Source organism: Metarhizium album (genome assembly GCF_000804445.1).
Source record: "Metarhizium album ARSEF 1941 chromosome Unknown scaffold_25, whole genome shotgun sequence".
In the NCBI taxonomy this organism is placed as follows: Eukaryota; Fungi; Ascomycota; class Sordariomycetes; order Hypocreales; family Clavicipitaceae; genus Metarhizium; species Metarhizium album.
In genome coordinates this window covers 318512-332295 of record NW_024467599.1, presented here as the reverse complement: position 1 = coordinate 332295, position 13784 = coordinate 318512, and the positions used below count along the sequence as shown (strand labels likewise).

Here is a 13784-nt window from a genome sequence, read left to right as displayed (position 1 = left end):
TAAGAGGGAGAGTTTTTAAGCTTAATTCCTTGCGTATATGCCTAGCGTTAAAATATAGATTTACCTACTTGCTAAATTATAGCACTCTTATTATTCTGCATAAACTTATATATTAATAGCTTAAATTGCTATATAACCTAGTGCTTATAGTAAAAGAGCATATTAAATACTATTTTCCATGCTTTATTAGAGAGCAGATATACTTATATTATCTTAGAGTATTTATTCTTAAATACTAGGAGCTAATTTATACTATTATAACTAGGTAAGTAATCTTAGAGGTCTTAATATATATACTAAAATAAATATAGTAATATATATTCTCTAGAGCGCCTAGATATAACTTAGTGTATAAGCACTTAAGTATAGATATTATAGTCTTTATACTTAATTCTCTTTATATATATATTTCTAGTATTTAAGTAGAGCTTCTTAAGCGCAGCTTTACTAAGATAGCTAGCTTATAAATGCTATAATTTAGAGGTATTTTCTCTTAGCTTTAAAGAGTTCTTACTAGGCCTCTAGCGCTAAGAGCTTTATATATATATATTTTAAGCGTAACTACTTGCAGTAATAATAGTAGAAGAGCTTAAAATTATAGTATTTCCTTAAGAGTTCTTTATATAGTTGTTAAGAAGCTTATATTTAAGAAAGGTTAGACTAAACTTCTTAATAAGCTAAGCTAGTACTATACTTCTTTCTAATAGTTTATAGCATAATATATAATTATAACTATAAAGCTAAGCTCTCTTCTTATATAGAAGATTTGCTAAGATAATATTAATATAGAAGTTCTTAATAATAGCTATATTGCTAAGAGTAAGGTCTGCTGTTTTAGTGCTATTATTACTATATAGAATCTTTCTAAGTATATATATACCTCTTTTAATAATTAAATAGCTTATTGCTCCTGCCTCTATATATTCTTCTATTGTCTTTCTAAATAAGCCTAGCTTAAGTAGATTAATATTATTAACAAAATATATAGCACTATAGTTATTTAATAGCATGCTTAAGAAGAGTAGATATTTAGCTTATCTAAGCGCTATATAGATTCTAAAGTATTGCCTATAAAATTAAGTAATCTAGAGATCTATAATAGCGCTATTAAATTCCTTATTAAAAAAGTATAGTTTCTTATTAAAGCTCTAGTTATTTTATAAGCTTAGTTCTATGCTTTCTGCTAATAGCTTTAAGTATAAGTTCTTTTATTTATTGCTATTATAGTAGTTCTTTATCTATATAATTTCTTCCTTAGTTAGGTATATATAAAGTTTAAGACTCTAGTCTTCTGTAAGTATATAGTATAGTCTTCTATATTTCTAAGCGCTCTAGAGATAGAGGAGAGATAAATCCTTAGGCATATAAAAGCACCTCTTCTTCTTAGCGTTATTTTAAGCGTTATTTTAATTATTACTGCTATTGCCTTAAGCGTTATTATTAGCGTTATTTTTATTATCTTTATAATTTAAGTGTTTGCCTAAAGTAGTATAAATGCTCTTAGCTTTTAACTTACTATACTTATTCTAAGTAAAGTAGCTATTAAATATATTGCTAAAATCCTTAAGTATATAAGTCTTTAGTATTTTAATACTTTTATTGTTTCTTATTATATTAATTAAAGTTTTAGCCTAGCTAGAATTATAGTAAGATCTAGCTGCCTTAAGGAAATTATAGATAGTAATAATACTCTAAATCTTAGCAATTTTTTCTATAGTAGTATAGGTAAAGGCCTTGCTTTATTAGAGATACTAATTCTTAGAATTCTAATTTACGCATTAAGCATCTTTAAGAACTACTCTATAGACTCTATAAGCTTCTATATAGATACTTAAATTATTTAGAGCAAGCTGCACCTTTAGCGCCTTAACTAGCTGCTTAAGAGTAAATTTCAAATTTATTTTCTCTAGCTTAACTATAATTACTTAATATATACTTAGTTTAATTAAAACAGCAAACTAAGTATATATATAAGTTATGCTCTTCTCTTTATATAGCTAGTTAGCATGCTAATACTTATAGTTCTTTTATATTTAGTTATATGCCTTAGTAACTATATAAGTTAAATTAAAGTAATAATATACTTTATAAAGAACCTTAGCCTTTGCTATTATTAAGCGCTTAGGCTTAGAGAAACTATTAGACTTCTGCTCTAGTTAATTAAAGTCTATATAGCTCTAAATTAGTCTATATAGTTCTAAATCTTCTATATTTTATAATAACTATATATTATATTATACTAATTCTTTTAATTTATAGAGAAATAAAGAAGCTTTACTAGCGCTAAAATAGCGCCTACTAGTATAGTTAGCTTAGTAAATTAGCTTATAGTTAGCTTAGAACAAAAATAATAAGTATATAATATATATAAAGAATGCTTAATATACTAGTAGAAGTTGCAGAAGTTAATTAATACCTTCTAGGCTTATAACTATTATATAATAGTAGTAGCACTAAGCTAGATATTACTTAGATAATAGTTAAAAGCCTTAAATTAATCTATAAAAGAGAGAATTATATACACTCTTTAAATAAGTGCGCCTAGCTCTACGCTCTAGGTGCGCATTAACTTAATCCCGTGCGCGTGCGTGTCTATTAGCCCTAGGTGGGTATGCTAGGGCGCGTTGGGCATGCCGTTGCCGTGCGACAGATTCAAGAGCAAATGGGACCTCATGTAACAAGGGCTGGTCACAAGGATCAGGGCTTGGAGCAAATACAAACTGACCAGTGCTGGAACAATGACCAGGACTGGAACAATGACCAGGACTGGAACAATGACCAGGACTGGAAAATAGTCAGGGCTGGGGGCAAATGACCGATATCATCATGTAATATCGTATGGTCTTAGGGTCCTTAGTTCCTCAATCTGAGCCATATACAAGAAGATGCCTGTGTGTGTAACCTGACTGGAATGACTGAGGTATCAGGGACTTGGTGCCTCATGCCTTTGTTGGGCATCGTTGGGCCTTTGTGCCTGGGTCCCGGGGCCTGCCTGAGCCCAATGAGGGCATCGTGATAGCGGCAACCTTTTTGCATTGCAGCTAGTCATGTGGTTGAGGCTTTGTTGACTGCAAGTTCCGTGTGACACCTCTGGAATGTCAACATCAAGAGCTTTCCTAGCCCTGCTATTGAAAAAAAGGTATACAGATCTCTCTGGCGTATCGTCTCTGGACTTGTTTTCTCTGTGTAATGTCTTCGGGGTAACAAGAGTGTAGCCATTCAGCCATGTCATAAGCCTCATGTGTTATAAGCCTCATATGTTGAGAATAAAGATTCCAATTTCTGAGCCACGATGGTGCGAGTACTTGTAGGGACAATAATGTGGTCGTCTCATGACTTTCAGACCCTTTACATTACTATTTCAGCAATATAAGGTAGTCAGCCACGATTCATTCGAGTCGTGACTTTGACCTAATAAGAATTACTCCGGCTGAATACTCGTCAAGGGGGCTATATTTCCCGTGTGGGATGTTTCTGCAGCCATGTAACATGGATGTGAATTCGACGCAGTTGTCTCCGTGCTACAGCAGGGCGTATTCTCAAAAACCGCCGAGCTCACAACGTTCCTGTGCTTGAGATTCAAAACACGTACTGGCAAGGAAAAAGAGCTTGTCCGCAACGTTGAAATTAAGTTACCGCTAGACAAGACGGTTTTGCTCCTCATGCATCTAGACTCTTCGTTTCAAATCGCTCCCAGCCCTGGCAATTCTCGCAGCCAAGGCCATAGCACTGCCAAGGAAAATGGAGGACGCCGCGAACATTTGCGCACCCATATAACCCCCCCCTTCTTGTTGGATGATGGCACCGCAAATGGCCGGCCCCGTCAGGTTGGCGAGACTGACGAAACTGAGAATCATGCCCACTCTCGTCCCGGTTCGACTAGGGTCCGGGGTCATGGTTGTGGCAACGGCCGGGAGGAGGGCCTGCAATGCTGCGGCGAGCAGGCCGTATATTACTGCGAAGGTGTAAAGTCCGGCAACTGAGGCTACGGCGGCCCAACAGTAGACGAGCAAGCTGGCGGCAAGGCTCAATGGGATTACCATGTTCAGCATGCCAACCCATTTATCGGCAACGACGGGGAGTGCACCGCGCCCGACGACGCCGACGCCGTTGAGAACCATGAGCAAATGGATGGGGTCGGTGAAGCCAATCTTGTCGCGTGCAAAGGTGCCGAGGAAAAAGAAGGCGAAATACAGACCCCAAAAATTCAAAAACATGCTCAAGGAGAAGAATATAAATGGGACGTCGGAGAATGCCGACTTGTCCGTCCAATCGCCCGACTTCCTCGGAGGCAGACGGGGTTTGAACAGGAATATGCAGGGTAGGTATGTCGCCAGCATGATGAAGCCCATAACTCGCAACGTCCAGGGGAAGCCAAAGTCATGGCGGAAGATGAGCCATTGAATCAGGACGGGATACACGAGCCCCCCGACTGCGGCCCCAGCGGCTGCCAGGCCGACAGCGAAGGCGCGGTATTTTTCAAAGTACTGCGACAGAATCGACAGCGCCGGGCAAAATGTGAAACCGTTGCCCACGCCGAGGCAGACACCTTGGGCAAGCAAGATCTGCCAGTACGTCCTGCATAACGAGGTCATGTACAGTCCCAGCAGCTGAAGAAACACACCAATCGTAAAGGTGATGCGGAAATAGCCAGCGTCCGTGACACGTCCGGCAACCGCACCGATGCCAAACAGGAAGAAGACTTGGACGCTCCCGACCCAAGCAATTGCGGCTTGTGTCTCTCCCAGGGTGCGCGTGTAGTATTCCTGAAAGACGCCGTAGCCATTGGCCACACCCCATGTGTTGAAGAAGACAATGTGCATCAACACGACATGAAGCCAGGCAAGGACGCCTCCGTCTGGCGCTGCGGACCCAATGCCAGGCGAATCCTGACGATCGAAGCCGCCATCGGTCGCATCTACATCGGACGTCTCTTTCTGTGGCTGCATCGTGTGACCCTGGCAAAGGCCTCTGGTTGGTACCGACAGGCGGCGACAGCGTAGATGCGACGCTCTAGTCGGTCTCGCAGTGGTTGCGTCACCAATAATACGTTGTGCGATGGCGTCGTGTTATGTTGCACTGGGAAGGGGAAGGGGAAGGGAAGGGGGTGAGTGGTGCGGGTGCCTGGCTTTTTAAACCGCAATATACGACCGTCCATCGTTATACGAACCTGTCCATCACAGGAGAAAGCCGCCCGCCGCTGTTCATCTCGTCTGGTTGCCGTCTTTCCGTGCCTCAGCAAACTTGATGAGAAGTCTAGTTTTCCCCTGGCCCGCTCTTGCCGCTCTTGCCGCTCTTGCCGCTCTTGCCGCTCTTGCCGCCCCACGCTAAACCGAACTCGGCGCTCAGCTCGATTTTACGCGCGGCGCCGTCGCCCTTCCTCATCCGATCCGACGTTCCGTCTTCCAACGTTTGGCCCGACGGTATCGACGCATCCTTGCTGCCTCGGCGCCGGCCACTCCTGGTCGTCTCCGATGCTGTTCACATTGTCCGTTGAACCCCGTCCCATATCATCGGGCCATTGCGCCACTTATATCTCCTCATTCGGACAAGGGCCGAAGCTTCCTTGGCTCTCATGACTCCGTCCACAACGGCGTCGGCCGCCGGGCGCAAGCGCTCCAGGCTTGCATGTCAGACATGCCGCGATCTCAAACGCAGGTGTGACGGCGCCCGTCCCTGTGGCACGTGTGTACGATTTGAGTACGAGTGTATATATCAGCAAGGAAAGACAAGAAAGACGCGCAGGCCGCAGAGTCTGGAGCACGCCGGGCCGGCCGTCAAACCCGCAACGCCGGTGCCGGTGCCGGCGCGTCTATCAACTGCACAACCTTCTCCTCATGATGCGGTGCCCTCGACATCCCTGGTAAGAACCCCACACAATCAGACTCGTTCACTTGAAGCCAATTCTGGATCTGCTTTTGTCCGAAAGCTCGCCTTGAGGCTGGACCCCAAGAAGAACCCCCGGATGCACACTTTTGCCTGGAATGCCTTTCTCGGATCCCGCCAGGCAAAGGGAATAGCAGCCTATCGGCCCATCACAGACCTGGTATCTCTGCCAAAGATGCAGCAACTGGCAGCCGTCTACTTCCAGCAGGTGGACCCAACCTATGGATTCATAGACCGCAACGAGGTGACACGGAACATCCAACTTAGATGGACTACGCAGATAGTCCGGCAAGCTCCCGATGCGGTCCTGTGCGGCATGGCGGCGCTTGCGTGTCTATTCTCCCAAGTCTACTCGGACCAGGTGGAGCTGGATTTGGTAGAGTCAGCAAGAATACTCCTCGAGCAGTCCATGTCCACGCCAGCAACCGTCACGAGTATCACCGCTTGGTTGCTTCGCGTCGTTTACCTCAGGCTCGCCGGGACACACTATGAGGCCTGGATGGCAAGCAGCATGGTGATGCATATGATTGAGGCAGCCGGTCTGACCACCGAATCGTCAAGCGAGTCTGCCCTTCCCTCCACGCGGCAAGAGGTCGACTCGGACATTGCGCGACGAATCGTGCGCGTCGCACAGCACCTCAACATCTGGATGTCGTTTGACATGGGGTTGAGTCGAGTTGCCTTTTCAAATACATCGCCAATGACGCTGCCCACACCACGGCCAGGCGACTACACGTACGAAATATGCGAGCTCCTACCATTCTCCATAGAGTTAGATCCAGACAGAAAGCCGACCGCACTGGAACTCGAGACGGCACTGCATACGGTGCTGAATCGTGCCCACTCGATCCCGCCGACGATTCTTGCCCAATGCAACTTGGCATTGTGTCTCTGTCGCAGACTACGATCACTCGAGGTCTCGCTTACCGAGTCCATTCTACAAAAGATATTGATCTTGACGACAAATGGAATTCAAGCTGCGCAGGCCATTCTGGCCGCCCGCGCGCCCTGGCACCACATGGCGTACGTCCCGTTTCAGATTGTCTGTGTTTTGCTGGCCATAGATACGGTGTCCTCGATTTCTCAACTCCGAGATGCAATGCAGTGCCTGAAAGACATCTTCTCCGTATACAACACCAAGGCCACCGCGGATGCTTTAAAAACGGCTCGCTCACTGGTCATGCTGCATCAAAGGGGCAAAGAGATGTTCGCCTCCGCCTTGAACGACATCTTGAAAGTGTGTCCGGCAGACCCGGTAGAAGCCTCGGAAACGACCTCTCCGCCGTTGTCAGATGGAACAGAATGGATGGACGGGTTTTCGATGGACTTTTCCAACCTTCAATACTTTAACATTGAACAGTTTCTCAACCCAGGCTTCTTTTGGAACGCTGGCGGCAATGGAATGGTATGAGTAATGAAGAATAAGCTTGCTTCACAACATGTCTCATGACCAACAATCCGTCCGTCGTTGGCAGGACTACAGCCTCGCAAGGCTCCGCGGATGCCACAACTTCAACAGGGGCCCGTCCTTCCCCTCAGCCGGGTCCCCTTCAGGCCCCTCGACAGCCCTGATGGTGGATGTAAACTGGGACGTGGGCTCCTGCCGTGCTCGTTTACCCACCTCGGATGACGCTTTCAAGGTGATTAGTGGACGCGATTCATGGTTACGCCGGCTGCGCAGCGGATGTCGCTCGTGGATAGACCCCGATATCAAAGTAATCTGGTGTGCTCTCAATGCTAGAATGTGCGGCTCTGGCAGGAAGCACGATGGCGTCTCCCCTTTGCACTTGGATATTCACTCCTGTGCCGTTCTTTGTATTGCCAATGAGCATTGTGGAGCGGCCGCTGACGATTCCTGCTGAGAGTAGTTGACAAGTTTCGCTGCGTGACGGTCCGCTTGACCATGATCTTACCATAACACTCGTGAGAGTTGGATGGAAACGGCGAATACCATTGTGGCCGCGGGCTCCTTGGTCGGCAAGCATTAGCGGTAGCACGTAATAGAACAACGCATGAGCCACTCGTCTCTGTCGCATACTCTTTTCTCCCAAGTGCTCGCGGACAGGAACTCTGACTGCGTCTGGGGCAGCATCTGGAGGCAACACTCGTCGATAGTGCAGCACTGGCAATGGGTTATTTGGTGCATCGTCATTAGGCGACATCATTGCCTCGTGCCACACTTCGTCTCTTTGTCTACTGGTGAAGAAGCTTACCCGACTGGCACTGTGATACAAAAGCGGTCCGCTGATGAGGCTACCTCGTAATTACCCATCAGAATACCCGAAACTCTGGATCCCGTTTCGAATATGATGGTCACAACAACTTGCCCTCTGCCTATAATGGTCCATCAAAGAAATCAGTCTAAAGAGCCTGCGACCTCGTCCACTGCGGACTTGTATTCATGCCGTCACATAATGCGCTTTCAACACTCATTCTGTCATACTTGCCTTATGAAGGATCTATCTGATGTGAGAGAAGTACGAGTGTCCGCATATAACGGAAATCCGTCATCTCGAGCATGATGTGAGCAAGCCGGCCGTCCGGACGGGTGTGAGCTCCGTGCCGTGGCGCCTCCGGCCAGCCTCCAGACTCCGGCTTCATACCATCTGCTCATGTCGCGCCATTTAGGCAGATATGAGCACCCAGCCACGCAGCGGTGAAGCGTCTGGGCGACCACGTAATTGTTGGTCAGGTGAACGACCTACTACAAAACTTTTGATACGCTTTGGCTGCGCTTCAACACAGACTAGGCGACGTATCAGCAATGGCCGGCACGCACTTGGTATTCTACCCTTGGTCTCAGCGTCCGTTACGTGGAATGTGCCCCAAGGCAAGGCAATACACTCACTTGTGCCCGGGACGAAATTTGGCCAGCAGGGCCGATGACACTTGCTGGCACAGACAGGTTGACTAGACGTGTCCGGCTGGGCATTAGGCTGCCACATCCTAACCCTAACTCCCCAGTCTTGATGCTGTAATGCGACGGGCAGGCAAGAGAACGTCGGGGAGATCATGTTCGGATAACTCACAGGCTCGGAAAGGTACAGGGACGAGAAGGAATATATATCAAGGGGTGCCCAGTCTAGTGGAGCTGAACTTTCTCAGGAAGCGAATGACTATGAATTCCACAACGCAACTAACTAGGTCGTTTAATCTTGTTGGCCCGAGGATTGTTGAAATCTACAAATGCTGCTGAATAAAGTCGAGATGCGCGTCTACTCTAGCGTAAAACGCATAACCAAGCCCGCACGGCGTAGTACCATACATGGTAACCCCAATCACAGTTCCCTCCGCGTCATAAGTTGGGCCACCGCTGTCTCCAGAGCACGTATCCTTTCTTCCGTCCCTGTAACCGGCGCAGAACGAACTGTCCGGCACAGTCAATTGAAACATGCGCCCGCACTCGTCGCGGCCTACAATCGGAAGCGCAACTTTTTGCAACACCGTCGTGCTCTTTTTAGGGCCCTGATGTCCCCTACATTAAGCCATTAGAACCCCTAGTATACCTTGGCAGAAGGCGAAGTGGTATTTTATTTTTCCTTGATACGTACCAACCGACTGCAGTCGTGTAAGAGCCTGGCTGAGGGTCGGACACCCCGCCGGACAATTCGGGATAAGAAATATTCGCCGTCTCCGGAACCGGTCTGGACAGCTTTAAAATGGCGATGTCGTGCTCAGAATGAGGCGTCTCTCTATCATAACCTGGGTGCGTGTAAAAGGACGATATTTTAAAGGTCAAGACCCCAGGTCCTTGTTGCTTTCTATCCTGTGACATTTTTATTAGATATAGACTTTCTCTACTAGGAGAGAGATGAACATGAAAGGATTTGGAGCTATCCTGGAGTGCTTGTAGTTTAAAAGCTCTGTAGTTAAGAAGGGTTTCATCACAAAACATGGTACAATATACATGTATATATATGAGTTTTTCCTTCCAAAAAAAAAAAGGAAAACTTACTGTGGCTCCCACTATAACTAGAGATGGCCACAAATCGGTACTGTTATAGTAGTCCATTGTCCGAAAAACACAATGAGCAGCGGTAAGGACAGTATCCCCGTTCACTAACGTGCCTGCGCAACCGGGTGCAAATCCAACGACTGAAGGAAATTCTTCCGGTTTAGCATCTTCTCCGTTCAGGATGGGCACTCCAGCCGCAGTTTGCAAAGCCAACATAGCCGCAGCTGCGCGAGCCACCTTGAGAGAGAACATTGTACAAATTGTGAGAATGGAATGGTATTGTGAGCAATTTCTCAACTAGGTGAAGAGATAGCTTCCTGTGGCCTTTTTGTATTACATCCGTCTTGACAGGAACGTCTAGATGCACTGTAAAGTCTTTGGCGATGCACGACTCTCCACGTAAGCTCTGGCATGACTCGTCATCGTCCGTCCCTCGCATGAAATTGAATGATTCCACATGTGGCCATTTGACCCCTGTGATATCGCTCCCTGATGAGCCCTTGAGGCTCCTGTAAGTCGAGTCAAAGACGTAGCGCGTGTTTCTCGCGAGCCAGCATCCTCGTATTTGCTTCGTCATTAGTCTGGGGCAGCCGCGCAGTCAAGTTCTCGGTCATGACCCAGTGTGCTGGAGGGTTGCAACGCTTTGTGGGCGTGTTTCGCCGCGCCCGACTTAGAAGTTAGAGATACCCCAGCCGGAAGATTTTGGAGAATGAACTGAAGAGATGACATGAAGGGTGCGTAGTCCCAGAGGTGGTTGAGCCATCTTCTTCAGTGTACACGAGGCGGCGCACCGAGGTGCTTAGATCCAGCCGACGCTGATTTTATCCCGCCATCCGCAGAGTCCCTTTCGGGATGGAGATTATGGCCTGTAATATCCAAGATGAAGAATTTCTTGCAGTCATGTCCGCCTCCACGACTGATACATTAGCTTTGATGCAATCAATAGCTGTACACGAGACCGCTGGAGCAAGCAATCTATCGTCGGGCCTGGCTTACGTACCCAGTTTCTTAGTTCCTATCTACGAAACAAAATCTTCTTTGCTGCTGGAGCTGGTTTTGAGGGCTCTACCAGGGTCCCTGGAATGCAGAGCAATGCATAGTATAAGCTTACGTGGCCTCCATGAAGATGGCGAAAGGCTGGGTTCCTCGAATTAAAGATGCACAAGGGTGCCCCCAGTTTGCTTCGCTGATTGATCGGAAAGGTACACAAACATGTAACGGTGGCAGATCCTGATAGCTGAGAACTTCTTACTACCAAGACAGAACTCTACTCCTAGCCAGCAAGAGTTGTATTTCAAGTGCTTTTTATGCTCCTGTGACACTACTAGGTGTGAGACGTAGTGAAAGAAATCCGTTTTTTTGGCGAGGGGGAGGAGTGCCAACGTGAATGTCTACGTTCGCTTAAAGAGGGCAATAGTAGCAAGATTAGAGCCTAGAGCGCAAGTATAATGACATCAAGTCCGTACTAGAGTTGCCCACAGTGGGCTGTAACTGTCATGTATTTAGCAAGGGCAAAAATATAGCTTTATATGTAAACTTGGCGGGGTTTCTTTGTCCGACGTCAATAAAACACCAAAACAAGAGAGTGGCCCAAATTCGTCCGCTGGTATTTATTGGATCCCAAGGCAGCAACGTCTCGTGTTTAAGAACTCACGGGCACGGCCAGAGGTTGGCATGTACGAGGGTGCTACTACTCCAATAAGAAAGAGATATTCTATTCCTGTTTGCGTCTCACGTGATACACTGGCTTCCCGTGGGAGGAAATTGCCCATTAAGTACAGGTTAATGCCACGACGACGGCGACATGAACATGTCGGAATGGCCTTCCGGCGTCGTGCTCGTCCAGGAGGCGTTCGTGCCGGGTTAGAAGTCGAAAGAAACTTTGGCCTCACTCAATTCTGAGAATCCCCTCTCTGTTTGTACGGCAGATATAGATATTTTAGTCACTTAGCCACAACTTAATTATCCATTAGAGATTTGAAGCGCAAAATGCCATTGATGTTTCATTGAATTAATGCATCGCAGACGAGCATCTCACAGCCGGAATCATACAGTTGCCGTGCCGTACTGAACTACAATCTTTACTAATAATCAAAGTCCAACTGAAGTCGTCTAGAAAACCAGCATCAGGGCCTTTTTGTGGGCACGGAGACGGCAATCAACCAGATCTCTCGTCACCCAGTCCACTTAACAGGCAACGGCATTGATCACATATACGAGCAACGATCAAAATAGGTATGAGAGACTACCGAGTTGTTGAAGGAGGCTGCGTACGCAAGACTGTTTCAATTGTCAGTCTTGACCTGCAAACGAATCGCGAAAAGTTCTGAGACACTCTTGCAGAGTAGAACAATCAGTGGTCCTGGAAGACTAGGCCCAACTCAAGCTTGGAGCTCTCACTTGTCAATGGCCATCCTGAAGGCCACAGCTCGTGTCGAGCACGGCCGTGTTCGGCTACCTGGAATCTCAAATCACATAATTTTGCTTGATTTCTCTTGAATGTTGACCCGTAGCATAGAGTGTGTTCTTTGGTTTCGTGTGCACTCCGCTTGTCGAAGTTCCATGCAAAAACCATGCTTCTTTTGCAAAATCCGTGTGCTTCCATTTACGCATTACAACGACATTTTCCGCCACTAGACGCTTGAACAAGCATAGTTCTTACCCAATCATGCATGGATACAATGCAAGTGACTTTGTCATCTTCTTGGACAAGCCAAATCATGTCCCATGACCAGGAGTGATCCTCATATGCATGTGCTGTCATGGCCCCTTTTCAACCCGCCTCGCAGTCACTACGTCCGTCCCAGACGCTTTTACCCCACACGGTGGACGGTGCTGCTTTGGTCAGGCAATACGGAGTATTGGCACAGGACTTGTTTGCCAGACTTGCCAAGACGCGGGCATGGAAACAATGGTTGCAGTCGATGTACAAGATTTACGCGCTGCATTGTGGTACTGCTGATCAGCGTGTCTCATTGGCACATGCTCCCGTCCACATAGCATCCTCCTCCAAGCGAGCAGTGGCGAGAGAAGCTTGTCTGTTAACTTTATTACCGTCGCCACCCCACTCGTGTGTCGTGTTGGGTCACAAAAGTTGCCAAGACAGTTCAACTGCGACTTTGTGTAGCTGCTGTGCCACCCAAGGCTCGACTTTGGACAGGTTTGATTCGTCACAAGCAGCTGGCATAAAAAGTTTAACCTATTGGGTTGCTAGCACTGCAGATGTGTCAGTTTTATTGCATCCTGGCTGTGCAATCTATGGGGAAGTTGCTTCGACACATCACAGACCAGAGGAGATGTTTGCTGACAGCAAGCCGCATTAACTTCACATTGCCGAGGCTGGTTCCTGCTCCCCTCTTCTCCCTTTCTACGTCGCTCCGTCTACGAGCTCATGACGCAACTTTCCCTCGTTTTGATCCTCGTCTCCATGAAAGACACGGGCAGGTCGGCCGAGGCAATATTCCGTGAATCGACGCTCCGTCTCCTCGTTCGGACTTGGGAGCTGCGTTGGCATGTCAAACTTGGGGATAAACGAAACGTGTTTGCACAGGTGGATACCGAGCCTTTGAAATTGCGGAATGCAACCGCGTACAGCATGGAATTAGGTTTCTGGCTTCCTATCATAGGTCCCCGGCTCTGCATGTGCTCACAAGCAGTGGCACACACGAGCGTCTCTGAATGGCAACAAGACCACTAGGACTGCTACGCTATCTGTATCGTGATTTGATATTTTCACGGTTCTGGATGTAGATCGTGACTGCTTCTCAGACCGGGTGAAGTCGGATCTTCATGTCACAAGCAAGAAAGAAGGCCCCTTTCTTCCGACACACTTCAGGTGACGAGGCTGCAGCGGTCACGAACGCGAGCCATCGTCAACATCACGTTCGAGTATTGCTCAAACACGTTTGGACGGACCCATAGCTCCGCCTGCGTGTGAGTCGTT

The 13784-nt window shown here is 47.0% G+C and overlaps 3 protein-coding genes across 3 annotated transcripts; 1 reads left to right on the top strand and 2 right to left on the bottom strand.

The window, feature by feature from the left end:
* Nucleotides 1-3668: 3668 nt before the first annotated feature.
* MAM_06972 (Major facilitator superfamily domain, general substrate transporter) lies at nt 3669-4949 on the bottom strand (the record flags this gene model as incomplete). The annotated part of the gene is made up of 1 exon (XM_040825770.1): nt 3669-4949. The coding sequence occupies one exon, from the start codon at nt 4947-4949 to the stop codon at nt 3669-3671; it is 1281 nt and encodes a 426-aa protein (XP_040676327.1).
* A 1112-nt stretch (nt 4950-6061) lies between these two features.
* MAM_06971 (uncharacterized protein) lies at nt 6062-7297 on the top strand (the record flags this gene model as incomplete). The annotated part of the gene is made up of 1 exon (XM_040825769.1): nt 6062-7297. The coding sequence occupies one exon, from the start codon at nt 6062-6064 to the stop codon at nt 7295-7297; it is 1236 nt and encodes a 411-aa protein (XP_040676326.1).
* A 1769-nt stretch (nt 7298-9066) lies between these two features.
* MAM_06970 (trypsin-like protease) lies at nt 9067-10093 on the bottom strand (the record flags this gene model as incomplete). The annotated part of the gene is made up of 4 exons (XM_040825768.1): nt 9067-9361; nt 9438-9652; nt 9842-9881; nt 9951-10093. The coding sequence occupies 4 exons, from the start codon at nt 10091-10093 to the stop codon at nt 9067-9069; spliced, it is 693 nt and encodes a 230-aa protein (XP_040676325.1).
* Between the last annotated feature and the right edge of the window lie 3691 nt (nt 10094-13784).